The sequence below is a fragment of the Cimex lectularius genome, unplaced genomic scaffold (genome assembly GCF_000648675.2).
Source record: "Cimex lectularius strain Harlan isolate CLEC.00 unplaced genomic scaffold, Clec_2.1 scaffold11, whole genome shotgun sequence".
Taxonomy (NCBI): Eukaryota; Metazoa; Arthropoda; class Insecta; order Hemiptera; family Cimicidae; genus Cimex; species Cimex lectularius.
In genome coordinates this window covers 2,171,966-2,199,811 of record NW_019392673.1, presented here as the reverse complement: position 1 = coordinate 2,199,811, position 27,846 = coordinate 2,171,966, and the positions used below count along the sequence as shown (strand labels likewise).

Here is a 27,846-nt window from a genome sequence, read left to right as displayed (position 1 = left end):
TTGCTAATGCCATGCTTTGAACCAATTATAAGGTCATCATCAGGCCAAAATAATCTTAAATATGTCTACAGATTGACGTATTTAAGGTTGTTTTGCCCTGATGATGAAGATGGTGTATATTAGACTGAACGTGTCTGACAAAATAAAGGCCTATTGTGGTTGTTCACTTTTATTTCCTACTCATCATCTTATTATGGACTTCTACAAAATCAGGGCAGCATCAAAAATTATGTTTTTCCGTGTAATTTTTTTTAATATATATAAATTCATATTATCCCTTCATTATATCAAGGAAATAATCTAGATCTAGAAATAATTGAGGTGGAGAGACTGGTTAGAAAGGATAGTTCGTCCAGGCTTCTGGTATACTACTAGTACTCTTTCCAACCAGGAAAGAGATCTCCTTTGAGATGGACATATTTTTTATTCAAAATGCCCTGAGATAAGACGTCCGTCGGTTTTTCTCGCAGAAATTATAAATTTGATAAATAATATGCCAAATGAAACTTTTGTCAAGGGGATTATTCCGATAAACAAGCCGGGCAGAACGTTGTGGATCCACTTGGTTTATTTACCTTTGCGGTATTTGGATTGTCACATGAAGTTTGACCCTAAAAGACGGTTTTACGCTTTAACTGCGTGAACTAACAAGGAGTCAGTCGAAAGATGACCGACGTTTAGCATGTATCATGATAACTAATACCATCGTTTATTAATATTACTAATTGAGTCTGCTCTTACAATTCAACTGATACTAGTGTATTTTTTAGACATTTTTATACACATATTAGTAATATTTTATTATTGATTTACGATTTCTAACAAGTTTTTTCGACTCTAATTGTTATATAAATTGAACGCCACACAAAATGCCTTCATTCCCTCAGGTAACTATTAGTTTTATCTATTTTTTAACGTTTATTTTTGCCAATTTTATTTATGTATATTAGAATAATTACAACTTTTTAATTGATTGGCGATTCGGATATACACTAAAACGTACATATTCAAAATCAAGTAATTTATAATCCTAACTGATTTTTAGCTTTCTTATATAATTATATTTAAAATAATACATACTTCTTTAAACTAAGTTAGTTCTACATTAATCCCTATTATATAATTATACGTTATAACCAAATTTTCCAATTATTTTAAGCGCATATTTATTTAAATATATTTTTGAGTGATTATGTAAAAGACTTTAAAATCAAAAACTCATTTTTCTTGTTTGACGATTCATTTTTAGAAACGCATTCTGTAATCTTTTATTCCTGGAATGTCCCTCTGAATACCATAAATAATCTGTATCGTTCATGAGCGACCGTTTTCTTCAAGATTACAAAGAAAAGGGATTAGCAAAAATGCATTATTATAATATATACCTTTCTTACTTTAAAATTTACACATCAGTCTTACGCACGTACTGTACTAAATATCTAATATTTAGAGTTCAAAATTATTTTTTAAAAAAATACTTTAAAAAATATGAACTATTTTAGTCATAATGCAAGTAGCCTTCGTCATGTAATTATGTACCAGCTCACTAAAGTTACAACGCACAATTTTTTTATTTTACATTTTTATTTTACAATATGTGAAACATTTGGTTAAAAATTGATCCAATGAAATCATAGCAAAAAGGGGGAAGTTTTTCCGTTTTTAAAACTGTCATTCTGTAATTTAGCCAAATCAATCAGTTGATTTTTGACATATTATTTACAAAAGACCTCATTTTCAAATAATTCGATGAGTAAATTTATTGTGGAAGTCATAATTTTTCATTACTCTTGGAATAGATAAAAGGGTTTCTGTAAAACCAGAAAATTGTTAGCATTCCTCCTCAGCATATGCAGCCGCAGATGAAGGGTTCCCTTAAGTTGACGGTCATCTTTCCATGATTGAAAATGTAGCTTGGTCGTTTCTTTCGCTGATTTTTGATCTGAAAAGCCAAGATAAGGGTAGGAAAGCCAAAAATATCGTAAACGACCAAAGTACAATTCTACAAATTCATTACCCTGCAGACCTCAAGAAGAAATATGTGTGTGTGTGTGTGTGTGTGCACAACAAACAGCAAACAAACTGAACGATTGTTATAATAATTTATTTTCATTGATGATAAATATCATTTGCTCGGCTTCACAAATCAGAAAATTATATGATGATTCTTGTTTAATGTGTTTCATTTTTTAATATCTTACTCACGAACTACGTATTTTATTTCGATCATCTCAACTTGCAATTTTTTGTTTTATAATTAGACATTATTTTTATTTTTTAGCTTGTAGCTGTTCGTTAAATGCTATCATATTAATATTTATAATTATTCAGAAATCGTGAGATGCGGTCTGGTGTGATGTAGGTTTCAGAAAAACATTTTCTTTATCGTGCCAACGTTTCGATCTTTATTGAGATCATCTTCAGGGCTCAAAGTGTTTATCTTCTGTGTAATTGTGCCATTCTTGCGTGTCGTGTTGAGAGTGCAGGTGTGTGAAGGCACTCTCAACACGACACGCAAGAATGGCACAATTACACAGAAGATAAACACTTTGAGCCCTGAAGATGATCTCAATAAAGATCGAAACGTTGGCACGTTAAAGAAAATGTTTTTCTGAAACCTACATCACACCAGACCGCATCTCACGATTTCTGAATAATTATCAATTAACGGTCACTAATCACTACATATTAATATGTATATTTAAATCTGATATCTCAGATTTTTTTATAAATACGCACGTACATACAGTGGAGCGACTTTCCCTCATTTAATATTTGATGTATCAAATTTACATTATTTCTCTCATGTTATGGAGGGTTTAATTTTTTATTTTAATTTTGTCCTCATTTTCCATTATCTTTGACAGCGCTTAACTAGTAAGCAGCTGGCTAAGTTTTTCTCTTTTCTTTTTGGAGGTTGATAAAATTTACATTTTTAGGCGACGTGTCATCAACAATTGTGCCATAGTAAAAAAGTAAAGTAAAGCAATTCCTAATACACAAGAGGATTTAATGTACAACCCAGTTAGTGCCAAGAATGAGGGGCCGGATCCACTTTACTTTTCCAAACAAAATTCCAAGGGCTGTACAAGGATTCGAACCCAGAACATCTAACGTGGCAAATACGAGCTTTTGTGCCATAGTTACCCAGAAAATGTATTTTCCTTTTTCAAAAAATAAATAATAAACTAAACGTAATAAAATTAAATTCAAAATAAAAACCTAATTTAACTGAACTGAGTTTTAGATCTTGAGGTCGACCACTAAAAAATGAAAATAAAAATTAGACTAAAAAATAGTTATGATTTATATTTAAAATTTTTGTCGGGTATCCTTGTTTTTGAACAATTAAAAGGTATTTAAGTGGCCACATTAGTTGACATAATAAAACAAAGTAAACAATACGTACAAAATTAATTAAAATTATTCTTTGTTACAAATTCCTAATAATATGAGTTCTTATCATATAATAAACGTGTATTTGTAATTTAAATTTTGTTTAAACAATTGATTCTGAAGAAGTGTCGTATGTTGGTCCTTTGATACATTTATTTTATGCTTGCTCTTAAGATCATTTAATATATGTTGTGACAATTGAGTCTCGATCGTGCCAAAGTGATTTATATGTTTTAGGATTTTTGATATCTCACTACTCTCAACGACCGTTTTTTTTTTGTTTTTTTTTAAGATTAAACTGTAAAATTTTAATTACTGAATTGACTTGCGATTTTCACTCTGGCTTATTTCTGTTCGCCGAGCTACGTGTCTATAATAATCAATAATGATCAAAATTAAATCAGGGATTCTCAGTTTATGGAAATATTGAGTGTCAAACGAATTAGTAAGTGGGCGTTGACGGCATCTGTTTTTCTATAACTTTAGTATCACAGCTCCCTTTGGAATGTGTGACACATGGCTGGTTCTCTATTTTGTTCCTGTACGAAACAATTTCTACGAGTCTGTCAGCAAATATGTTACACTATAACATTTTTTTTCTCGATAGATGTATGGACGAGGTGATAATGGAAGCTATCAACGTGGAGAAAGTATTTCGACACAATTTTCGAGCGCTTCATGGCTTCAGAACAGTCCTTCACCGTTTAACACTCCTCCCCCAAGAGGTAAGAGTACTTTATTATAAGCATACCAATGGTTAGCTTCTGCTATTTCTTGCAGAATTTCCTCCCGTCTTACTTTCCTTTGAGACTTTATCAGCGGGGAATTCAAATAGTAAAAAAAAAGTTTTAACGATTTTAAATAAGTCAAAAGTTTTGTTTTACATTTTATAAAACATATATTTTTTATTTACTTTTTTAAAATTATAAGTATTTAAAAAATTAACTCTAATTGTCTTAGGGGTTTTATTGAAAAATGATGAATTTCTTTGCAAATCTTAAGTTTTAAACAGTTTGTAACCGTCTGAAAGATATATAATATACACATATGTCAGTCGGTTTCAAATTCGTTTTGTTTCTCATCATGGGGTATTTGTTATTTGAGAGTGAGCGCGAATGAGAGAAGATACGTAAGAAAAGGAGAAAGAGTGAGAGAGAGAGAGAGAGAAAAAAGAGAGCGTGCATAAGAGATGTCTTATTAATACTGTAATAATTCCCAATTACCCTTCTTTTATACTCAGTGTTTGTTTTCGTTGTAGAATTTTTATTCTCGGTAATTTTAAATATATTAATTTCGGCGAATGTATGGCTTTTTTTATTTTACAGCCTGCTCCCTTTAAGGTGCGGGCTTTTCAATTATAAATAATACAATATAATTTTCAAGTTTAAATTGAAGACTACGTGGCAATTATCATAATTTATTTTTTATAACTTTTGAATTTTTTGAAAGTCTACGTTATTAATAAATTTACAAGTCTTGCTATTGCATAATTCATTATTCTCCAGTTTAATCCTGTAAAGATATTCGTTGTGTTTGTGTTATGATATTTCCTCGATACAACCGTCAGAAAAAATGCTTTTCCACTTGACTTCTCTTGCAGCATTCCATATATATTCCCAATCGTTCCGCATGTCAGCCGTTTTTACGCTCGTGATCGGTACGTTTTCGACTTTAACGTGAAGAGATAAGTCCTGGGCTGCCTCTTTATCCAACCTATCCGTCTCTTCTCGTAAACCCCCTGACCCACGAAATGCCCAACTTCCATACTTTCGAGCAGATAACTCTTACAGCTATTGGCGTGTTCTTTACGAAACGGACAAATGGTTGTTCATATTTGCTGATAATGTTATGGACAATTGAATATCTGTCCATAATCTGCCACTTTTTGACTCATTGATATCTTCTCATTTCTAACTATTCAAGAGCTACAAGAATAGCAAGTGCCTGATTTTTTGAACATACATCAGCCAATTACTTGATTGTTCGTTCACAAACAATATTACCCATACTCGTCTGAAACACGACAAAGGCTCAACACAGTTAATCTGTCACAGTCCTTGGCAATGTTGGTACTTAGTCGGTCTTCAAGGAAATTTGAGATCGCCTGTAAAAAAACAAATATGTGAATCTGTAGATATATTTAAGATTGTTTTGCCCTGTTGATGACCTTAAAATAGGGCGAAAGATTGGCTGTAACAGTTGAATGTGCTTTCTTCTTCAGGACCATACCTTGATGCAAGTAGAAGATAGTCTGGTAACCCTTAATGAAAGAATGGCTTATGACCGCAACGGTTAGAATATGCGGATCTCGGTGATCAAACTGCCATCAGGGCAACTTCAAAATGATTTATTTGTGGACATTTGTGTGATGAAAAGGGATAATCTCCCTTAATCCGTCGTAAGAAGGCTTAACGCTTCAGGATCATAGGCATGAATCGGAAATAATCTTTAACGGAGAACAGCTTTGAAAGGGGAACCATGAAATTATGGGGGAAATAATAGGACCAACGACTTTATTCTTTATATTTATTTTTTTTAAAAAAAGGCCTGATAAAAAATTTTATTCTGATAATATGAGCGATGGAAAAAGCCTAATTTATGTTCAAAAATTCCAATTATTGTTCCGTTAGAGTAATAGGCACGTATATTCATTCCATGTTCAGTCTCATGTTTCATTTGTAACATTAATTTTGTGCCATCTTTCAGGCCTCCTCACTGGACCTTTTCCCTTTTGATCAACGACGCCTTTTTTTACTTCTTACGTAGTTTATCTATAATAAACTTTTATTTTTACATTTTTAAAATTGAATGAATATAAGCCGCCGTTGAATCGAAATAACATAATTAATATAAACAATTAAAAGGTCTTGAAGTTAGCGATCAAAAAACATCAGGTTTAGTACGTTATTCCCAATACACAAACCACTTCCAAGAATAATCCCTTACTTTAAAATAAACAATTATTGACATTATTCCAAGTAACTGTTGCACGGAAATAAAAAGGGTAACTGTAAATAAATTATACATCAGCTGATAAAACAGGCACAAAATAATTTTGTTTTTTCATCAATAGAATGTTTCAATTCTTCATATCTTTCAAACCCTTGTTTGTGTTATAATCGTGTTTGACTTCTACAGAACACAATTGTAAAAACGTACGATCTTGATTGTATTTGTAAATAGAAGAACAGCAAAATATTCAAAGTAATGCGTTGATCCTCATAAATCTTTATATTTTTGCAAACTTTTTATTTCCAAAATTTCTGTGTTAGTTTTTTTGTTATTTTTAAAATATTACCTTAACGTGATTGTATGGTTTATCATGAAATAAAAATGCATCGAAGTTGCACAGGTTGTTTTTGTAAAAACTGAAATATAAATATAAGTTTTTCTTAATTAAACAGTTCTAAAATGAAATTACCATAATTTTCTTCTCAGCGTCAATCCTAATCCAAATTTATTTAATAAACTATTCTTAACAGTTGATGTAAAGCATTTAAAATATACATTCTTTATTTTTATTATTAGATTATAACAATCTTATTCCAATATTATAAATTTTCCAGAAAATGTTTGTTTAAAACAAACAAAAGCTTTGTTTTAATTAAATTAACTTATTCACCATACTTGGGTGTTACCTTATTATTTCCTGTTAGCAACTTACTTAATTTTATTATTGCATTCTGTTCTTCTAAAAAGTTTATTCATTGTACTTAACTAACGTCCAGTGTGTATAAACGTACGTTTTTAATTTTTGTTTCAGGTGATTCAGTCGAATCAATTTCAGATCTTATAAGTAATATGCCAACTGCAAGGACTGGAGACCGTTTGCCTCACTTTGAGCAGGTGAATAATTAATAAAAGTGCAATTATGGTGTTGCTTGTTTTGGCTTTTTTCAAATTTTGATGGACAACAAAGTTGTTTAAAAGCTAATATTATTAATCCAAAAAATCTACTACTGAACAATTGAACCTGAGAAAATAAAACCCCTTGAAAAAATTCATCATTAAAAGGCATTCTTCTTTTGTCTGCACTTGCAGCTCCTCATTGAAACTGTGTTCTATTATATAATAATAAAATAATGATTTTGAAATACTTCATTATAAGTTTTACTTTGTGTAAAACTCAAAGGTTATTTATATAAATATATTGTATATGTTATATATATTTTTTGTAAGTGATGCCTGGTTTATTGGTTGGTCATTTGGTCATTTTGTTAAATGCCCAAGCGTGTAAAATTTGTTCCTAGACATATGTAACAACATTTTTAAATATTTGTATTGTTTTGCACAAAACAAATAATTTTAGAATACTTGTTAATGCAGAGATTTCATGTCTGATTATACACAGTTATCCTACATAATGGTTCTTTTCCGATTGTCCTGATTAATTTATATGGATCACATTTTTTTTTTCTGCATAACATAAAGGAATGCTATATTATTCCAGAAAAAGAGAACTTTTTGAAAATAACAGATACAAATGTAAGTATGCATGCCTCTCGGCAATAGAATGTACAACATGCGCCCACCATTTCTGTGAAAAGAGAATACATGATCTTGATATTGGAAAATTTAGTATTTCAATATGATTTATAAAAATTATTTTAAACTGTCAGCTGTTTTCAAATCTTAACAAAACTTTCATTTTAAACAGAAGCGCCAATTTTCAGTTTTTAACTTACATGTTTTTAATCTTGTAATAAGTTGTTTTAGTGATGAGTGTTTTCATTTTTAGTGACCTCAATCTGTTGGTAAATACTTTAATAAAATATTTTACATTTACAAAAAGCAGTGTAAGTTCTAACCATTAGAACTCACAACTGTGTATAACAATTAAATTATAACAGTAACCCCCAAAAGAACAAACATATTCAAAGGTAAAATTATAAATTTCTATTAAAATTTTTGGAATCCATTATTTGTACAATTACATTGTTTACTTTAAACTTATAACAGCTTAATATGAAACACCTTCTCCAAGCATCATTTTTTTAACCATTAAACTTAAATTTGTTTGATTATTTTAACAATATTTGAAAATTATACATTCTTTAGTCAAATCACTTATTAGGCTCTCTTTTTGCCTTGATACATTTGAATTTTTATTGTTGCATTTCGTATATTTTTTATTTTAAAAAAATCAAATTATAGATATGATTTCCCTATAGTAAAAGCTAAGCATCGCATAGTTTTTTGCCCTGCATTATTTACAGTTTGATCTTAAAACTCAGATGATATGTAAATAATTTTTGACAAAAGTGATAAAAAAATTGATCTGAGAAACAGCTTACAAACATTTTGAATCACCTTTTTCTATATTTTTCAAAAATTAACTTTTATTTATTTCAATTTGAAAATAAAATGCAAATAAGTGACATTGGATTTTTCAGTTTTTTTTAAAACCAAGTTATAGGTTAGGCAGGGAATGTTAGTAAAATTATGTTTTTATTGTTAAATATGAATTAAGTTATTTCAGAATATTATGAAAATCAATATTAACACTTTTTACTATCTCAGTATTCATTTTGCCCTTCAATTAATGAATATCATTTACACAATTGACAAGGCGTAGTAATTTAGGGATAAGTGTTTCTTCTAGGAACATTCCCTACCAAACCTAACCCACAATATCCATAGCCACAATATTAATAAATATGTTTTCTAGATGAGAAGCTGTCTGGATCCTCAGTTACAAAGCTGTCAAAATCCTGCGGACTATTTACCATGGACACACCAAAATTCAACTCCTTTTGATAACACACCTCCCCCACAAGGTATAAAATTATTGATTACTTATGTAGGAAGATGAGATGAGAAAAAAACATTCAAAACTATTTCAGGTGACTCAGTTGATTCAATTTCAGAGCTGTTTTCCTTGAACATGCCAAGAGGAACCCTCCTTGGCAATTCTAACCCATTAGCGCCTCACTATGGTATTAATCAATCAATTGACTCAAATTCATCTTATCAGGTAAATGATCGTATGTTTTCATTTATTCGTTATTTACGTATTACTTACTGATTTTAACTCTAAAACATAAAACTGTCTCATTCAAATAAGTAATTTAGTAAATGATGCATTTAGTATGTTCAAAACTGGGGAGAAACATGAAATTTATACCATTAAAATAAGTTTGTTATGGTGACAGTCTATAAACATTCTCACCCCATACTCAGCTTCAATAGTTACATGAAGGCCATCACTCAGCCTTATTTGTTAACATTAAGATAGCGTTACATTATGTGAATTTTTATTCACACAGGGTGCTGGTTTACGTTATGGAGGCTACCAGATCCATCACTATGAGCCTCCACACAGCATGTCAACTCCAAGGAAAGTCCTGAAGACACTTGACATGACTCCGACTTCTCCTTACCCGACCATGTCACCAATTTGCCCCCCTGTGAATTCACCAAATCAGAGAAGGTAAACATTATTTTAAATCCATTTATGTTTGGTGGTCTAATTGACCATATTAGTTATTTCAATTAATTATTTTTTTATGTAAGGTCTTGGTTAAGATGAAAAAGTTTTACTAGCTGGGAAAAGATTTCATCCCAACCAAGACCTTACATAAAAAGAATAATTATTTTAAATATTTACATGCGTATATGCTACCAATTTGTCTTCCAAAATTATACAAAATTATACAATTTTCTGTAAATGAAATGGAAAAGTTTCTGTAGGCATTTAATAAGCTCTTCAATTTCATTGTTTTCTGATAATTTTCTACATTTTAGTGGCCGAAGCAGCTCTACAGGAAGTGTAATTGTTTTCTCACAGTTGAATTCTCCGACTGATTCAAGCACCAGTAAGTCAAGTAGTGATCAAAGCAGCCTTAGCATTCCAGTAAGTCTGTACACACAAACTTTGACGTTTATCATTACTAACGTGCCTGATCCATTGGACAGAGTACTGCTCAGTATGCTGTCCAGCCAAGCACGATGGCATGCCAGATGTCCGAGCAAGAATGGGCCAACTTTCAAAACCTTTACGCTATACAGAGACAGGAAGAAACTGATGCAAATATAATGAACAAAATTATTGAGCACACAAGCCGGCTTTTGCTTGCAGCCGCTGTCAACTCTGAACCCAAGATCGAAGATCCTCAGACTATATACCAGAATGTCGCATTGGATACACTGCAGAAATTTCAAAGAAATTCAGGTACTTTACCCTTCTCTAAGCTTTATTTTTGACAATATGACAAGAGTTATTAGATGGAAAATCTAAATTAATTTGTATTATGAAGATTAATTTGTAGTGTTTAGTACAAAATTTGTTTTTAGTAGTGCCTCAGATGAATGTCACTACTTGGAGTGGACAACTCCCACCTCGGATTCACAAAAACCCTACATACTCGTCAAAGGTATGTCCCTAGTAAATACTACACATTTTAAAATACAATTATGTGCTTGTGGGTAATTTTAAAATTCTATATGTGGTTTACACCATTTGCTGTTTATTGGAAACATTTATTTATTTTGAAATGCAAATAATTTAAAGTAGATTAATTTCTCAAAAGGTGTTCCTCGGAGGCGTCCCGTGGGATATAACTGAGCCAACTCTAAAACAGGCATTCAGCAAAATTGGGTCGATCAAGATCGAATGGCCGGGGAAAGACTTAGCAGCAAATCAACCAAAGGGATACGCTTATATAATATTTGAAACCGAGAAAAAGGTTTGACACTATTTAATTTGAGATGGCTAAATTTAATACTTACAATTTACAGGTAAAAGCCCTGCTTGAATGTTGTTCCCATGATTATTCAAAAGGTGGTAACTGGTATTTTAGAATTTCTTCCAGAAAAATGAAATCAAAAGAGGTACAGATTTTATCTTCAAACCTGTGTTTACTCAAAATTTGATTTTAATATTAATCGTATTTTTTTTTTAAATAAATAAATAACAGGTACAAGTGATTCCTTGGGCAGTAAGTGACAGCAATTTTGCACGAGCATCTCAAAAACTTGATCCACAGAAAACTGTCTTTGTTGGAGCTTTGCATGGCATGATCAATGCAGAGGCTTTAGCAAAAATTATGAATGATCTTTTTGGGGGAGTTGTATATGCCGGTAAATATTATTTGGATTCTCAATTCTTCAATGTCTTATTAAAATTAAAATAAAAAAAAACACATTTAAATGAATAATGTAAATTTAATGTTTTACAATATCCTTTAGATGAATGATTTTTAAGGCGTCATTTAAAATTGTATTTTATTTACAGATTTGTATAATTTTAAAATAAAATGGCAACAGTGCACATAAATATACTGTTATTACCAGCAATTATATTTTGTAGGGTTGGACACTGATAAGTACAAATACCCAATCGGCTCTGGAAGAGTTACTTTCAATAATCACAGATCATACATGAAAGCAGTAGTTGCAGCTTTTATAGAAATTAAGACTTCACAATTTACTAAAAAAGTAAGTTGCATCAAACAGGTTCATCAACTCATTGACCACATAATCTCTCAATCTAAATTGATTTTCAAATGTGAATAAATGTTTTCAGGTGCAAGTCGACCCATATTTGGAGGATTCGCAATGCTCTTCTTGCTCACTCCAGCAGGGTCCTTACTTCTGCAGGGAGATGGTGTGCTTCCGTTATTACTGCCGTGGATGTTGGAGCTGGCAGCACTCGAACGAGGGAATGAGGAACCACAAACCACTTACAAGAAACTCAAAAAATACCAACATCGCAGCGTTGTGTGCCCCTCCACACCTAATGCTACGGTAAGGATATCGGCCAAACAGACTGTAACAGCACTTTTCAAATGCTTCCTTCACTTTGTAGGGACTGAAACCCAAACCGATCCAAGACTCCCAAAACTTCCAAACTGATATTGAGGTTTTTTCTTTTTCTTTTGGTGAAGAACAGATGTGCCGGAAGAGCACCATTGAGGGATTTAGTAGAAAGTTATTTAAATTATGTTTATGTGGTGCTTTAACCCACATATTCTTCATGTTTGTTGACATTTTATATATTTAATAATCTTAAAGATTTTTCTAGTGTTCGTATTGTAAACTTTTGTAAAAATTCTGTGTTCAACAGTTTGCACACAAAAATAGTTAAATATTTATAAAATATATAAACTTGAATTTTTAAGTTATTTAATATGAATTTGTTAAGTATATAGACTTTTAAAAGTTCCTATGTTATTTATTTATTATTATTAATTTAACATGTGTAGTTACAAAATAATATTTGCGGTGTTACAAGTTTGCTGTAATATGTTTTATCATTTTATTTGAGTATCAAAAATGCTTGTTTACAAAGTGGCAACAGTTTATTTTATTTTTTTATGTTGAACGGTGTCGGTTATCTCAATTTTTGAACAAAAAAATTGTTATTAAAAAAAATGTATATGATACATCCATATTCCTGTTATTAGTTCCTACTTATTGGTCAAAATTGGCTATTCAATACTTTTATTTGTTTTCAAGTAGGAATTTTGTTTATAATTTTCTCTGTTAGCTACATCTTTACTGTTATTAATGTTTATAAAATGTTGAAATTATAAAGGTTTATCTTTCTATCACATCAAATCATACTGAATAAAAATTTTAAGGGCTCTATTTGAAAAAGCAAAGACAGCTTATTAAAAAAAGTTTATATTATTAACAATAACTATTTACATTTCTACAATAAACAGTTGCATTAAAGGATAAAAAATGTATTTTTAACAATATGAATAACATTTTAAATATTGTACCGTTGGTTAAAAAAGTTGTTAAGTATATGATATTACAAGATCATAAAACCCTGTGGTTTTAAAGCATGATTTTATTATTTCAATTACCTGGTCATTGTAAAAATGATGTAAAAAAATTATTTCATACTAACAATTAAATGACAATAAGTACACAAAGTGACCAGTCTTCTGAAATTTATTTGCACAACGACTGGTAAATGCTGAGCAAAGAAGAGAGTATTCCAAGAGCCCCAGTCTGCCACTGTTTGAGCTTGCCCGCCCAAAGTACACCACTCGGCAGCCAGTGGACTGCATGAACAAAGTCCAAGAAACAACGAGTGGCAGTTACAGATTTGTTCAATTGGGAATGAGAAACAAGGTCATAAAAAGGTACATTCAGTTTCCTGGAAGAGTTTATTAATTTGATTTGTTTTATATTGTGAAAAAAAAAAGATAAGAGGATTGTTATTAATATATGAAATGATGTTGAAATTTTAAGCTCGTTTATGTATTTACAAATTATATACATGCTTGTTAAGTTTAATTTCAATTGTGTTTGCTTAAAATTAAAATTATCTATAAATTGATGTTGAAATAAAATTTTGCACTAAAACAGAGTTGTTGTTTTTTATAACTCACCTAGTCCAGTGATTTTTATCCAAGGAACTGGCTAATTGTTTAAGCGATGACAGAAACCTACTTTGTAATAACGATCTGGAAGTGAAAATGAAAAACGTAAAGAATAAATACATTCCAGTTTAATTTTTTTCAGATTTTTTTAATCCATTTAGGTAAAAACTGTAATGATAGATAATTACAGTTCAATATAAATAAGAAGCATACCCACCATCATAAATAAATAAATTATACGTATTGTTTACGTATATNAAATATATAAACAATACATAATGTTATAAAGATTAATCCACATTTGCCATAATGCAGGGATATCCAACTAATTGTAGATTTTGTAATAAGTCATTTCTTTTTTTTTCTACATGTATTTCATATTACAAATAGGATTACAGAAGATATTTGCACCAATTTCCATACAATACTTACTTCACCATCATTAAACACATAGACAAAGCCCAGCAAAAGCTGCTTGCTGTCCACCAAGGGCTGCTTCTTATCGATATCAGTTTGCAATCAGCTGCCCATGCTATGTGCTCTAGGGGGTAATAAAGTTGGTCTAAAATATTTATCATTACACCAAGAATCCTCAGAATAGCTCTAGGTTCCTATAAACAGACATCGGGCGTTTATTACTCTTCAAGGGAAAGACAAGATCAGAAAGTGTGGTAGATGCATTAACAATTTTTTCGAAGTTCGTTGAACCTTTTTTTTGGAACTCCATCATCAAAGTTGAGAGAGTGAGAGTGAGTGAAAAAGAGAGTGTGAGTAAGAGAGATAGTATGTGGGTGAGAGATAAGCTTTACTCTCCTCTAACCCCAATCCTGTGGTTGCTTCGGAATATCTGGAGGGATGAGTAGCAGATTGGTGTAGTGTAGACTATATAAAATGAAAATAAATGAAAGCAAGAGCATCGATGCCACAATTACGCAAGAAACAAATCTCCTTTCACAATGTACAACAACGTTCCCCAAATCTAACTGTGCACGCCATCTTGGTTCCACCTAGACTCCCGTTTAACATGGGATCAGCATATACGACTAAAAATTCAAGATTTACACCAATGCTTAAACTTTTAGGATAACAATCCAAGCTATCAGCGACAAACTAACTTACAATTTACAAAATGCTACTACAACTGATTTGGACATACGGGACAGAACTGTGGGGAATTGCTAAACCTTCTAATATCTAATGTCTCAAATCCTTTCAATCTAAAGTCCTGAGATCACTTATAAATGCTCTGTATTATGTCATCAATATTATCCTCTGCAAGGAACTTAAAATCCCATTTATCCAAAATATAACCGCCCAAAAATTTACCAAGTTCCACGATAATCTCTTCCATCAACTCAATAGTCTCATCTTATCCAGCTGAACCCATCCATACTAAAAGGCGTATCAAGAGGAAATAGCTCCGTGACCTCCTTTCCGAGGAGTAGGAAGAGAACTTATTTAATGAAATAAAGTGGAAGGATAGTATTATTTACTCCCCTCAATGGAAATATATCTGTGTTCATCAAATTACATATTTTAATCAAAAATTGCAGATTGTAATAAAACACTGAACAAAAGAGGAAAAAACATGTTTTCATTCATATACATTGTAAGTATATTGTCATCATATTTTTATGTCAAGTTAAATTGAAAAATAGTATTTGTCATACAGTTTCTCAGCAGATTTGTCACAACGGTGCAATACAGACATTCCGACTGGTTTGGACTTTTGCCAAGATGCAATTTCATATCGCCCATCCAGTTTCATTTAAGGCTTAGCGATCAGAACCTATTTAACGTATTACTCCATTGTTAATAACTATACATAAAGAAAAATGGCCTAATAGCAGAAGAAATAATTAAAATGGAAGAAAGCGTTTCCAAAAAGTATTACCATACAGAAGGAAATAATGCCTTTACAGTTGAGTAAGAAACGATTGGATGAACATGTTTAAATGGTTAATGTACAATTTAAGTTACATGCCAATTTTTAGTATATAGTTTATATATTACATCAGAAGCATCCCCAGAAATAGCAAGGAATGGAAGCGTTAACAGCCCACCGGAGGCAATGCACCCAAAGTATCGGAACAAGGAACCTGACAATAGATGACCTACCCAGGCCTCACTATGCCCTAGGCCGTATGAGAGGGTATAACTCAGCATCGGAACATCGTCAAAGAGCCTCAAAACCGTACGGCATGAGTTTATCTGGTCGCTGAACACGTTCAGCTTGTGATTGAGTGATTCCCACCTCGACACTCCTGAAATGTACTGAGCCGAATAATACAGGAGTCTCATGACTCTGTCCCTTCCTCCGTAACTTTCCAAATAAACGACGATGTCTTCTAGAGGCATTTTTATGTGAATTTATGTGATGGTTGTTATATTAAGTCCGGCCCTGGTCGTTATATCGCCTTTGATTTCCCTTTTTATAAATAACGAGTGTGAGTTGTCAGCATTGTTATAACCTAACGTACCTAAATAATTACAAAACTTCGAGGAGTATTTTAATTTCTGAAGATTTTTATTTGGATTTTAAATGTTAATACTTAATAATTATGTATGTAGTTGTGTTGTAAACACCGTAATTCGACTACAGAACTCATTGGCCATTGAGTAAAGTATGATTAAATTTCCTGCCCAAATCGCAGTGTAATTTTGACGCCTTACTTTCAAATACAAACTGAAGAACTGTTTTTATTTATTTATTTTACAGAAAGCCTATTAAAATTAAACAATAGTTATATACTTAGAAAGAGCTAATATAGAGATTCATCATAAAACATAAAAGTTAGCTGGCAATGCTTATGTTTTATGTATGTTTATACTTGTGTTTATTTTGTGGTCGTATAAAAGAAAAGAGGTTCGTTTTAACATATGTTAACGTTTCACATACGTTCTACAACTTTCCTTACAATCGGTAAGAGTCTGATGGGCGTATAGGAAGTTGGATGATGAGCCTTTGTTAAAACTTGAATCTGTTGGGATTTCAGGACCTTATATAGAACTATAGTAAGATCAAAACTGGAATATGGTTGCAGTGCTTATGCATCTGCAAAAGAACATATACTGGCAAAATTAAACCCCATTAGAAATACAGGACTCGGAATTGTGGCAGGAACTTTCCGCTTTACAGCCTGCACGTAGTCTTGAAAATGCCAGTGAACTGCCACAATCCTACAGACGTACAAGACCTCCAGTACTTTACTGAAATCATTTCTACTCACTCGTACCCACTAAACTCTTCCCTAACATTTTTAACATCACCAACAATAGACATAAAACATTTACAGAGTATTGACATATACACAAAACACAATCATTAACCTCACAAATATTAAAACACCTACCTTCACCCATTCAACCTTGGACATTATATCTAGCACTAGCCAAAAGCAGTACATCAATGCACGAATACAAACAGTAATTCCTAAGAGTTAAAAGGAAACTTGATGCTGATTTTATCTACACTGACAGACTCAAATCCAACAATGGAGTTGGTGCGGCAGTTGTTCATGTTAATCAAATATACAAATTTAAACTTCCATCAATATGTAACAACTAGTAGCAGAATTATTAGCATAGGTAAAGCACTCAACATCACCTTTACAGATTAAAAAAAAGATAGTTATCAGCCATTCCTTCCGTAAAACATATCTTCACAGAAAACCCACTAATCCAGGACATCGTCATATAAATCCAAAAATTGAAATATCAAAATAAACAATGCGTATATGGGTGCCCAGTTACTGTGATATTCAAGGCAATACTCAAGCTGACATTCAAGAAAAAAGGGCAATGACAGAAGGAATTCCAGTGACAGTGTACTCCTGTGGGGATATAGAATCACGCCTAAAACATAAAATATGGATACTTTCGAAACAAGCCTGGCACAACATCATATACAATAAACTACGGAAGCTTCTGTCAGGTGTTTAAATTTGTCCTTCTGACTAAGAAGACAAGTAGAAGAAAGTAGCCTATGGATCGGACATGCCATATACAAACATGGCCACCTTATGAACAGAGAAACTCTCCGCAATACAAGATATGCAACATATCTCTGACTGGAAAACATATATTAACTGAATGTCAAGTATCAAAAACATCCAGAAATTCAACCTCACAAAAAACCTAAAAGAGAACCTAAGCGACAAAACAAATGCCAAAATAAAATGTTTGAATTTCTAAAAAATACAACTATACTCGAAGAAAATTAAACAAAACAAAATAAGCAAAATCCATATTTTATGTTTTAGGAGTGAGTCTAAATCCCCATGTGGGTATGCTGTCACTGAAATTCCTTGTGTTGTAGTGTTGTTCATATTTGTAGCTATTTATGCTTGAATATCATGAATCTTGAATCTTAAAAATTCTTTCTATAGATAAAATCTGTTTGTTTTGGCACATTAATTTTATTTGTTTGTATTAATGTGTACATAAAATACTCTGTATAATAGTCCAAATGAAATATGTGCAATCAGTATGGGGACACAGAGTAATAAACTCCCTTATTTCACGGTTACTTTAGTAAGGAAAAAATTCTAATTTTGGATTTGTTTGACGATGTCCTGGATCATTACTATTATTTAAAAAAAAAAAACGGTTCGCATTAAGGAGTGATTATGGGGAGATAATACATCTTCTTCCTTTGTAAACAATTAGACATTGTAATAGTAAATGCCGGCCGGTCAGCTGATAAGACCCGAAGTAGGAATTGTTCGAAAATGAATTCATAACCTTATTCTTGTAAAACCTCTCACGGATCTTCCTCGCGACTCGCGTTAAACCGTCGGACGATCTTAGCCGGCGTTCTTGAAGTTTCAAATGTTTTGCTGAAAGGCTTGAAAAATGCTAAGGTCGGTTGTGTTGGGCTGCGGGGCGAAAGTGTTGAAACAGGTGCGGAGGCCGTCTTCGGCCAGCTCGGTCGCAGTCCCGTCGGACGAGACGCGGAAAGAGCCGGCCAAGACCCAGGGCGACGCGACCCCTCCCGCGGCCAATAGCCACAAGTCGCAAATGATCAAAGCCGCTTTCTCATCCCTCAAGCACAATTTCAACTCCGTCGACGAGAAAATCCTCGAGGCGAATACTCCGGACGAACTGCTTGTCCTGGCCCAAGATCAAAATCTCACCAGGGAACAGGCTCTCAGGGTGAGAAGAAAGCAAATTTACATTTTACCTGTAACACTATTTCATATCAATAACTGTTTCCTTTCGAGTTTGATGAAAATAATTAAAACAAAGCTTTTAAAGCTCTGCTCCTTCTTTCATAATCTTCGACCATTTAGACTAGACATAAAGATAGATAACTACCTAAAACAATCTTACCAATTGATTTTCTTGGTTCTTTTATGAAATTACCAGGTGTCAGGTGGTTAGGTACTCAGCTATTCATTCCAATATTATCATCTAGTTCATTTATGTTTAGTGGTCTAATTGACCCTGTTAATTATTTCAATAAATTATTCTTTTTATGAAAGGTCTTGGTTGAGATGAAAAAGTTACGAGCGGGATTCGAACCCACAACTTTCGGCTCAATACGCTGCTGCTATAACCTCTTGAGCTATTGTGACTTCAGTCCACTGGGATATGGGAGTTGGTGCCCAAGTGGTTTGAAGTCAAGGTATGAATCCTGCTCGTGACACTTAATTTTTCATCTCAACCAACATCTAACATAAAAGAATAATTAATTTGAATAATTAACAGGGTCAATTAGACCACTAAACATAAATGGATTAATACATAACAAGTAAAGAAGTATAACTAAACTAACAGCTACCTGAGGCCATTAATTAATTTGAATAATTAACAGGGTCAATTAGACCACTAAACATAAATGGATTAATACATAACAAGTAAAGAAGTATAACTAAACTAACAGCTACCTGAGGCCACTTCGTAAGTTGCTGAGAATGGAATCTTGATTTCACGACATTTGAAAAATGGCAAAAAGAGGGAAAATTCTAAAGGTTGTATGTTGAAATGGGGTGTTGGTGTCCGAGTGGATTGAAGTCACGATAGCTCAAGTGGTTAGAGCAGTGGCTTATTGAGTCAATGGTCGTTTGTTCGAATCCCGCTCGTGACACTAAATTTTTCATCTCAACCAAGACCTTACATGAAAATAATAATTAATTGAAATAATTAACAGGGTCAATTAGACCATTAAACATAAATGGATTAATACATAACAAGTAAAGAAGTATCACTGAACTAACAGCTCCCCGAGGCCACTTGAATCTTTTTATTATTCTTTTTATCTAAGGTCTTGGTTGAAATGAAAAAGTTAGTGTCACGAACGGGCCACGAGCCCACGACCTTCGGCTCAATACGCCACTGCTTTAACCACTTGAGTTATCGTCATAATCTTACTCGTGACACTACCTTTCTTTTTCAGCTCAACCAAGACCTTATATAAAAAGTATAATCAATGAAAATAATAAATACCACCAAATATGATTACTAAACATACATAGAGTATGATTATTTGGAGATCGTGAGATGCGGTTTGGTGTGGCGTAGGCTTTAGAAAAACATTTTCTTTATCGTGCCAATGTTTTGATTCTATTTTTATTGAGATCATCTTCAGGGCCTTAGCATAATAAAGAAAATGTTTTTCCAAAACATACATCACATCAGACCGCATCTCATGATCTCCAAATAATCATTCACTAATGGTCACTAAACACCACACATATCATAAGAAGCTATAGGTTAATACTAACGTATTGCTCAGCCTTTTCTATTTTGGTGTCAATTCTTTAAATATCTTTCATTTGACAATAGAATATGTGAAAATGAGCAACAATTTCAGACCTTTTCTGACCTTTTCCAAAAGTCTCTTTTTTTCTGTCTTGTCTATTCAAAAGGTTTATTGTCTTGTGATACATTCATGGTATTACATTCATCTTCTTTTTTAATTGAATCAAAAGCATTGGTCAATTCATGGTCAGTACCCACTATCAACTTGAATTACGATGCATCAATCAGTAAGTTGCAGGATAAAATTTCTGCATACCTGGAGCCTACTTAAAACTTAATAGATAGAAGGTCGCAAGGAAAGGTTCATTGGTTCAAATTTTAAACAAAACCACTCTCATGTCAGGATTGTGTGTAGTTTTTTTCCCTTCAACTTTTTTGAGTAGCTTAATTTTCTTCCAAACTGTTAGTTGAAGAATATATCCTGAAGTGTGGAGTATTCATTGCATTAATTAATAAACGATTGGAGCATTATTATTTCTTATTACTGCACGAATCAATCAAATGGAGTGTTACTATACTCCAGTTACTGTAGTCTGTACCAATCATCGATCAACCATTTTTCTGAAATATCTTTTTTTAAAGTATATTTAATTAATTTTACAGATAGTTACAACTTTGGCAGAATGGTCAGTAAATGGACAAGCGGATATGAGCAAGTTTGAAACGGATCCAAGATTCGTCTCCCTCTGTCAACTACTAGGACGGACGTCAAGGATATTACCGTCTCAAGTAATGAATAAACATGGTGATATTTCAGTTATTCTTGGCGTTACAGGAGAAGATGAAGCAGCCAAGCTTGTTGCATCTATCACTCTCCCCCAGATGGTCAAAGTATGATCCTTTTTATTAACTACTTTTTTTCTTTTTTTTTTGTAATTTTATGATCAAACTTAGGTGTTGAGTTCTCTGGCTAACAAGCGCCGAAGGTCAGTTCCACTTTTGCGTTCCCTAGCTTTCAATATAGAGCGATATCCAATAAAATTGGATATAAAACAGGCTTCTGATGTTTTGTACTCATTGGCCCTTCTTCATTATCCCGATGAAGTAAGGTAGCACCATCTTTTAATATAGAAAGAACATATTCCATTTCTTTGTTTGAATTTCAGGTACTGTTGGAAAAAGTGACCTCCGACTTACTGGAGAGTATTCCTTCATGTCAAAAGCCTTCAGTTATAAGTTCAATTTGCACAAGTTATGGACTGCTAAAGTATAAAGACTTAGGTAGCTAGTTTAACCAATTTAATTTTTTTTCTCCTAAACATTTGGTCTATTGCAAAAATGAAATAAATTTCTTCCAGAACTTTTAGACACTTTATCTGAATGGGTGCTTAAAAATAAAGATAAATGTCGAAACCAAGAAATTGTTTCATTACTTTTGACATTAGCAACTGTTAACCACACACCTGCTGTTGCAGATAAATTTTTTGAGGTTTGTACTTTTAAAGTTCTAAAGGTGCATAGAAAGTTTTAATTTTCATTTTTACTCAGGAGCTAGTGCCTTCTTTGACAATTCAAGATTTGCCATCGTCTCTTGTTTGGCTTGACTTCGTCTGGGCTTTAACTGTCCTAGGGCATGCGACGCCTGAACACTTCAAATCAATATTATGCGAACAATTCGCCCAAAAGTTAATTACGTGTCAGACAAGTAATATTTTATTATTTTCAAATTGTTGAATCATTAATTTACATCATTCAAAATTACAGGTGAGAATAATTACTCTTGGAAAAAAAAGATCCTTAATATCAATGGAGTGGCACGATTGAATAAAGAATATAAAGGTGATAGTTATAAATCAGTTTTTTTAAACATTATTATTGTTTTTGCCACCGTGTATGTTATTAACCAATTATTTTTTTCAGGCCCAAACTTAGACAGTAGAGATTTTACTTTCCCAATGGTACGAAACAAAGAGAAGCAGGCTTTATTCAATTCTGTAATGGATGCTCTTTCCAACATATTGCCCTCATCCACATTTTTAAGGACTAATGTAGACACAGGAATGGGGTTTATGATCGGTAATCCATTCTTATACATCTTTATTCTTATACATATTTTATGTAATATGCTTGAAAACATAAGTTCCCTAAAAAAAGAGATAATCCCTTTCATGTCTAATTATTATGTTTTAGTAAAGCAGATATATTCCTCAAAAGTTTAAAACGCTGAATGCGGGAGCCTGAAATGCTGTCGACCCTCTGGGGCAGCAATTGTTTTTTTCTTTTTCCCATAAATGGCATTAATATTAATTTCACTAATTTCGTGGTCGCTTGACCAATTAATATATTACAATTAATTAAGGTTTTTAGTTGAGATAAAAAAGTCAATGGCATGAGCGGGATTCGAACCCACAATCTTCGGCTAGATACGCCGCTGCTCTACCACTTGAGCTATCGTGACCTCGATCCACTTGGACACCAACTTCCCATCTCAACCCCATCTTTTAAATTTTATCTCAACTAAAACCCTTAATTAATTGTAATTAATATTAATTATAAAACATGGTAAAACTTAGAGCCTAGTTGACAATTTTTGTAAAACACTTTGCTTTTAATGGTTATTATTATTATTTCGCTTTTATAATTTACCTTTATAATACAATAATTTCGACAATTATTTTGTTTCTTTTTTTTAAGTGGGGGAGAGTAAGGTTACAATTACAAAAATAAAAACAATTATTTACAGTAAATATATTTTCATAATAAACCTAGTCTATACAATAATTCGAACTATTTACAAAGTAATTATTACCAACTGTTAACATTATAATTTAATTAATTAATCTTTATGTAAAGTATTGGTTGAGATAAAAAAAGTCAGTGACACGAGTGGGATTCGAACCCATGACCCTCGGCTAAATATGCGCTACAATGAACGGTGTATTTATCCGAGGGTCGTGACTGACTTTTTATCTCAACCAATACCTTACATAAAGATTAATTAATTGAAAAGTTATTTGGTCAATCGGACCATGAACCTCTAATGAATTAAAATTAATATTTAGCTAAAATTATTAACAAAAATGGATCTATGTAGAATTGAGTTCTTCAAAGCACTGGGGACACAGTATAATTTTTCAGCCACCAGTGCTACAAGCAGGGCAGTTATTTTCCCACTTTTACTACCTTGCCCATCAGCTCTTTTGCAATTGACAAAAGATTTGTCCATTTTATTCTCCTGATGTTGAACGTAAGGGAGTGGGAAAATGTCCAGCAAGAGGACGAAGGACTGTATATTTTGTCCAATTGGTAATAACTATTGAAAAAGAAGAAGCTATCCATGAAAAGCGCCTGAAGCTCATTTTTATCTTCTTGTTGATTTCACAGCTCTTTCTACTAAGACTCCATTTTTAAAAGTTAGTATAAACTAATTTAAAGAACTGAGCATCACTGGCAACAATGGTTTAGGCGCTCATCACTGTAAGATAAAGGTCCGTCCCGGGTTTGAACCTTTTTTTTTTTTTTTTTTTTTTATCAAAAACAGCAGCACTCCAAGGGTTCGTTTAACCTCATAGTTCAAATAACCTTGTAAAAAGAAAAAAATTAAAAACGTTGAAAATTAGAATTTATTTTTATATTTCGCATTATTTATTGTTAACCAAATTTATTTAAAAATTAGATCTTACAAATTAAATGAAAAAAACAACATATTCTTAAACTTTTGGAGATTTTTCTGTTCAAAACCTTAAAAATTTCAAAACATTTTAGTATTTAACATTCCATCTGTCAATTCTGTGATCTTACATAATATAAAAATAACCAAATCTGTCCCTTAAAAACAAAGAAATTCATTTTTAAAAAAGTTCATTGCCAATTTTCTCAGGCATCAATGGAGCTATCCTGGAACAGAGCGTATCATTTGAAAGCTAGTTTCACACTGATCTAAAAACTCCTTCAAAGTGGGGATCCACGAAAGTGGGACAAAATATTAGCCAATAGAAAATGGTGCATCCAAACAATGGCCTGGGTCTCATATGAGACCCTCCGCCTTGAACGAATTAATGAAAGAATGGGTGTTGTTTTGTTTTTTTCTAAATTGGCTTCATCCCTGACGTGTTAATATAATATGATCAAACTTTTACAAATTATATTGGTATTCACATAAGTATTTTGCAGATGGTGAATGTCTAATTGATGAAAAGATGACTCCTTTACCAGTTGTTGATAAAAAGACTGGACAGCCTCTCTCGGTCCCGAAAGCATCTAAGTAAGTTTTGCGTTTGTTTTTTAGATTTTAGATATTGAAAGCTTCACATATATATTTTTTAATGTTTCATGCAGAAAGAATAAAAAAAATTCTGGAACAAGGTATCCATTTGAAATTTAGTAATTAACAAATGAAAAATGTTTAAAACCTTTGTGGACTGAATAGGGGTGAGTGAAAAATGTTTAAAAAAAAAAAGACCTGTTATTTTTGGTAATAATTGTACTTAGTTTAATCCAGTTTTCCATAAAACTCCTTTGTTGCATTGAAAAAATTCTACTCTAATTATCAGAATCTAATCAATATTCTTTAAAAAGGGGAGGGGGTTGTTGCTCGGAAGAGTGGTAGGAACAAGGTGAAAATTTTTTTTTTTTTAAATCAGGTATCACCTCTCCAAAACCTCATACATCATTTCAGTTGACTTTACACTTCAAACTCACTGTGGATAACTGTTTGTCAGCAAGTTGACAAATGCTTTGTGTCAATTCAGTCTCAGTAATGTCTTTTAGAGTATTAATTATCATTCAAGTTGGTTGCCTTTCTTTTAAGTGTCTCTGCTACAAATTTGTGGGCCAAACTTGTAGTTTTTGCTGGCCATAAATTCTATAAAATTAACATAGAATAGCAATATTATCATTGATTTGTTGAAAATCGAACAAACAGCGCTAGCCTGCCAATACAAATAACAATAATTTGTTGAAGTCGTTAGGAGCGGGCAGGAATGAAATATTTTTAAAAAAACATCTTTTTTCACTTTTTCCTACGTTTATATAGGTCATCTTCAAGGCCTGGGTGAATTACAAAACATACATTGATTAGAAAAAAAAACAATACATATGTAAATAATATAAATTTTGAACCAAGAATTTCATAATCACGTAAAGTATGATGCTGTTTTTGTGGTGTTATATTTGATGTTATCACACATGAAACCGAAACAGAAAACAAAATACCATTCCTAGATGATACATTTGTAATAAGGCAAATAGATGGCACATCAACTACAATTGGTACCAAAAACACTGATCAATTATACATCATACAATAATAAACACAGCTAAAGGATTGTTACACAGAATCATATCCGTAGGTAATGAATTCTTTCACTTAAAAATGTTCAAATATACAAATAAATCTTGTATAACGACTACCCTAAAAACATAATTAACAGAATCATAAACAATTATAACCCAACAAAAACATCCTCCACAGTACACAACACATCAACCCAATCATGCAAACTGGACAAACCAATATACATGTTTATTCCATTCGTCCACACAGTCATACAAATTATTTCTCTCGGTGCACATTAAATAGCCTTCAAAAACAACACACTTTTTTTTCCAAAATCAAAGACCCAACACCGTCAGCCTACAAATCCGATGTAATTCATAAAATTAATTCTATGAACTGTCCAGCTACATTGGAATGCAATATCTGGAAAAATGTAAAAAAACAACACATTTGTGACTAAAACACCAACAATAATACCACAACATTGGCCACACATCAGTTTAAAAAACAACTTTAATTTCAACAAAATACAAATACTAAACACTGGGAAAAAACAAATGCAACGTTCGAGAAATGGTTTACATTAATGTGACACAGTATTAAATAAACTCAGCCTTAGTTACACCAACTGACTGACATCATAAAGTAAATAAACTATTAAACTTTATCTTTATATTTCCCTTTCTTTCGTTATCGTCCATAATGATTAACTTCCAATATTGAATAAACCCCAAATCACAAATTGAATCCAGAAAATCATCATTCTCGACATCCTTTGAGTTTAAAAAAAAAAAACCACCTGATTGAAGAAAATTTCTCATATTAATCTGAGTGTGAGTACCACACCCAGTCACAATAATAAAAGAAACGGCAGAATACAAATTCATGTTTCACAAACACATATAGTTCCACACTGAAATATTTGGTTCAGAATTAATATTTATTGTATTTTCTAACAATCAACATGTTTGTAATTCACCCAGGCCCTGAAGATGTCCCGAATAATGGTTGAAATGTATGCAAAAAAATGAAAAAGGTGCTTTTCTAAAATTCTTCAATCCTCACCTCTCCTCACATCAACAAATTATTGAACAACCAGTCTCTATAAAAACACATAAATAACATTGGAAGATGGGAAAAAATTTGTTAGTAATTTAAACAAGATTAAAATGGTCATTCATTTTTACTCACCCCTATATTTAAGTAAAGAGTAATTTGACAATGAGTTTGTTTTCAGGATTGCCATTATGGTGTGGGACTATCACGATAAAACGAAAGGGAGAGTTACAACGCTGAACGGACTCAGTGCATTGAGTTCCCAACTGCTTATTTCGATGGGCTATAAAATCCTTTCTGTACCTTATTCAGATTACAACCCTAGAGAGAAATTGACCCTTCGTGTACAATATTTAGAGCGACAAATTAAATCCATTGTCCAGTCAAGTAGCTAATTGAAGAATGCTGGCTGTAGATTGTTTTTATGATGTAGATTCGACATTTTAAGCAGAGAGAATGATCGTTAAGCAATATTTGTATATGCAAGTTCCAAACAGACTAACGAGTGTAGTTTGTCAAGAATTTTTGTTATCTAACCAAGTGGTAATAAATATTTTGCTTTTATTGTTTCCCTCTTATAATATTTTGTACATTGTTATGAAATACTTGTACATAATAAATAAAATTTGTGAAAAAACATTGGCTGATCAGTGTTTTTTCATTGTCTACGGATGTATAAAAGGTTTATTTTATTTTATATAGTTTATACACCAGGTTGTTTTTTGTTGTTTATTTCAAACAGTGTAGGTATTTTTATCGTTACATTAATTACAGCTTACTTATTATAATATAAACCAAATTAAATAAGATAAGAAAGTCATGGGTTTTAATAAAAATATTTAATTATGATAGTTTGAAAGAAAATTTGCCAAAACACAGTAAAATCATTTAGTGATAGATTAAAATTTATCTAACAATTTATTATATTACTAAACGATTTGCCAGCATTTTGGTGAATTTGCTTTCAAACCATGATAACTAAATAATTTTTGTTAAAACTCAATTTCTTATTTCATTTAGTTTGATTTACATTAAAATAAGTATATTGCAATTAATATAGCAATAAATATATAAACATAG

The 27,846-nt window shown here is 32.1% G+C and overlaps 3 protein-coding genes across 7 annotated transcripts; 2 read left to right on the top strand and 1 right to left on the bottom strand.

Moving 5' to 3' along the window:
• Window positions 1–646: 646 nt before the first annotated feature.
• LOC106668361 (cytoplasmic polyadenylation element-binding protein 1) lies at window positions 647–12,514 on the top strand. 5 transcript variants are annotated; one of them, XM_014397033.2, is made up of 15 exons: window positions 647–887; window positions 4,004–4,121; window positions 7,160–7,242; window positions 9,065–9,173; window positions 9,264–9,370; window positions 9,663–9,826; window positions 10,141–10,249; window positions 10,312–10,567; window positions 10,690–10,769; window positions 10,926–11,081; window positions 11,134–11,226; window positions 11,313–11,475; window positions 11,705–11,832; window positions 11,921–12,141; window positions 12,203–12,514. In XM_014397033.2, exons 1-15 carry the CDS (start codon window positions 870–872, stop codon window positions 12,207–12,209), a joined length of 1,812 nt encoding a protein of 603 aa, XP_014252519.1. In that variant the 5' UTR covers window positions 647–869; the 3' UTR covers window positions 12,210–12,514. The 5 variants fall into 5 exon arrangements, with proteins under 5 accessions (XP_014252519.1, XP_014252518.1, XP_014252517.1 ...); XM_014397032.2 differs by having other exon boundaries at window positions 9,240–9,370; window positions 10,693–10,769; XM_014397031.2 differs by having other exon boundaries at window positions 9,240–9,370.
• Window positions 12,515–13,277: 763 nt separating this feature from the next.
• LOC106668363 (peroxisomal membrane protein 11C) lies at window positions 13,278–16,180 on the bottom strand. The gene is made up of 4 exons (XM_014397041.2): window positions 15,849–16,180; window positions 14,163–14,341; window positions 13,740–13,814; window positions 13,278–13,504 (listed from the first exon to the last, which is right to left on the bottom strand). Exons 1-4 carry the CDS (start codon window positions 16,086–16,088, stop codon window positions 13,297–13,299), a joined length of 702 nt encoding a protein of 233 aa, XP_014252527.1. The 5' UTR covers window positions 16,089–16,180; the 3' UTR covers window positions 13,278–13,296.
• A 2,278-nt stretch (window positions 16,181–18,458) lies between these two features.
• On the top strand, window positions 18,459–27,447 carry LOC106668375 (FAST kinase domain-containing protein 4). The gene is made up of 10 exons (XM_014397064.2): window positions 18,459–18,884; window positions 21,096–21,323; window positions 21,387–21,536; window positions 21,599–21,713; window positions 21,791–21,921; window positions 21,981–22,137; window positions 22,197–22,271; window positions 22,353–22,508; window positions 24,606–24,696; window positions 26,948–27,447. The coding sequence occupies exons 1-10, from the start codon at window positions 18,585–18,587 to the stop codon at window positions 27,159–27,161; spliced, it is 1,617 nt and encodes a 538-aa protein (XP_014252550.1). The 5' UTR covers window positions 18,459–18,584; the 3' UTR covers window positions 27,162–27,447.
• Window positions 27,448–27,846: the final 399 nt, after the last annotated feature.

Excerpts from the sequence above, each read along its gene's own strand:
- LOC106668361 (XM_014397031.2), top strand. Across the intron at positions 10,568-10,689 it reads GAAATTTCAAAGAAATTCAG|TAGTGCCTCAGATGAATGTC; the intron begins GTACTTTACCCT and ends ATTTGTTTTTAG. Across the intron at positions 10,770-10,925 it reads ACCCTACATACTCGTCAAAG|GTGTTCCTCGGAGGCGTCCC; the intron begins GTATGTCCCTAG and ends ATTTCTCAAAAG.
- LOC106668363 (XM_014397041.2), bottom strand. The coding sequence starts at position 16,088 with ATGCCTCTAGAAGACATCGTCGTTTATTTGGAAAGTTACGGAGGAAGG. Across the intron at positions 13,815-14,162 it reads ATGTGTTTAATGATGGTGAA|ATCGTTATTACAAAGTAGGT; the intron begins GTAAGTATTGTA and ends TTTCACTTCCAG. Across the intron at positions 13,505-13,739 it reads GATAAAAATCACTGGACTAG|GAAACTGAATGTACCTTTTT; the intron begins GTGAGTTATAAA and ends AAACTCTTCCAG.
- LOC106668375 (XM_014397064.2), top strand. The coding sequence starts at position 18,585 with ATGCTAAGGTCGGTTGTGTTGGGCTGCGGGGCGAAAGTGTTGAAACAG. Across the intron at positions 18,885-21,095 it reads CCAGGGAACAGGCTCTCAGG|ATAGTTACAACTTTGGCAGA; the intron begins GTGAGAAGAAAG and ends TTAATTTTACAG. Across the intron at positions 24,697-26,947 it reads TCGGTCCCGAAAGCATCTAA|GATTGCCATTATGGTGTGGG; the intron begins GTAAGTTTTGCG and ends GTTTGTTTTCAG.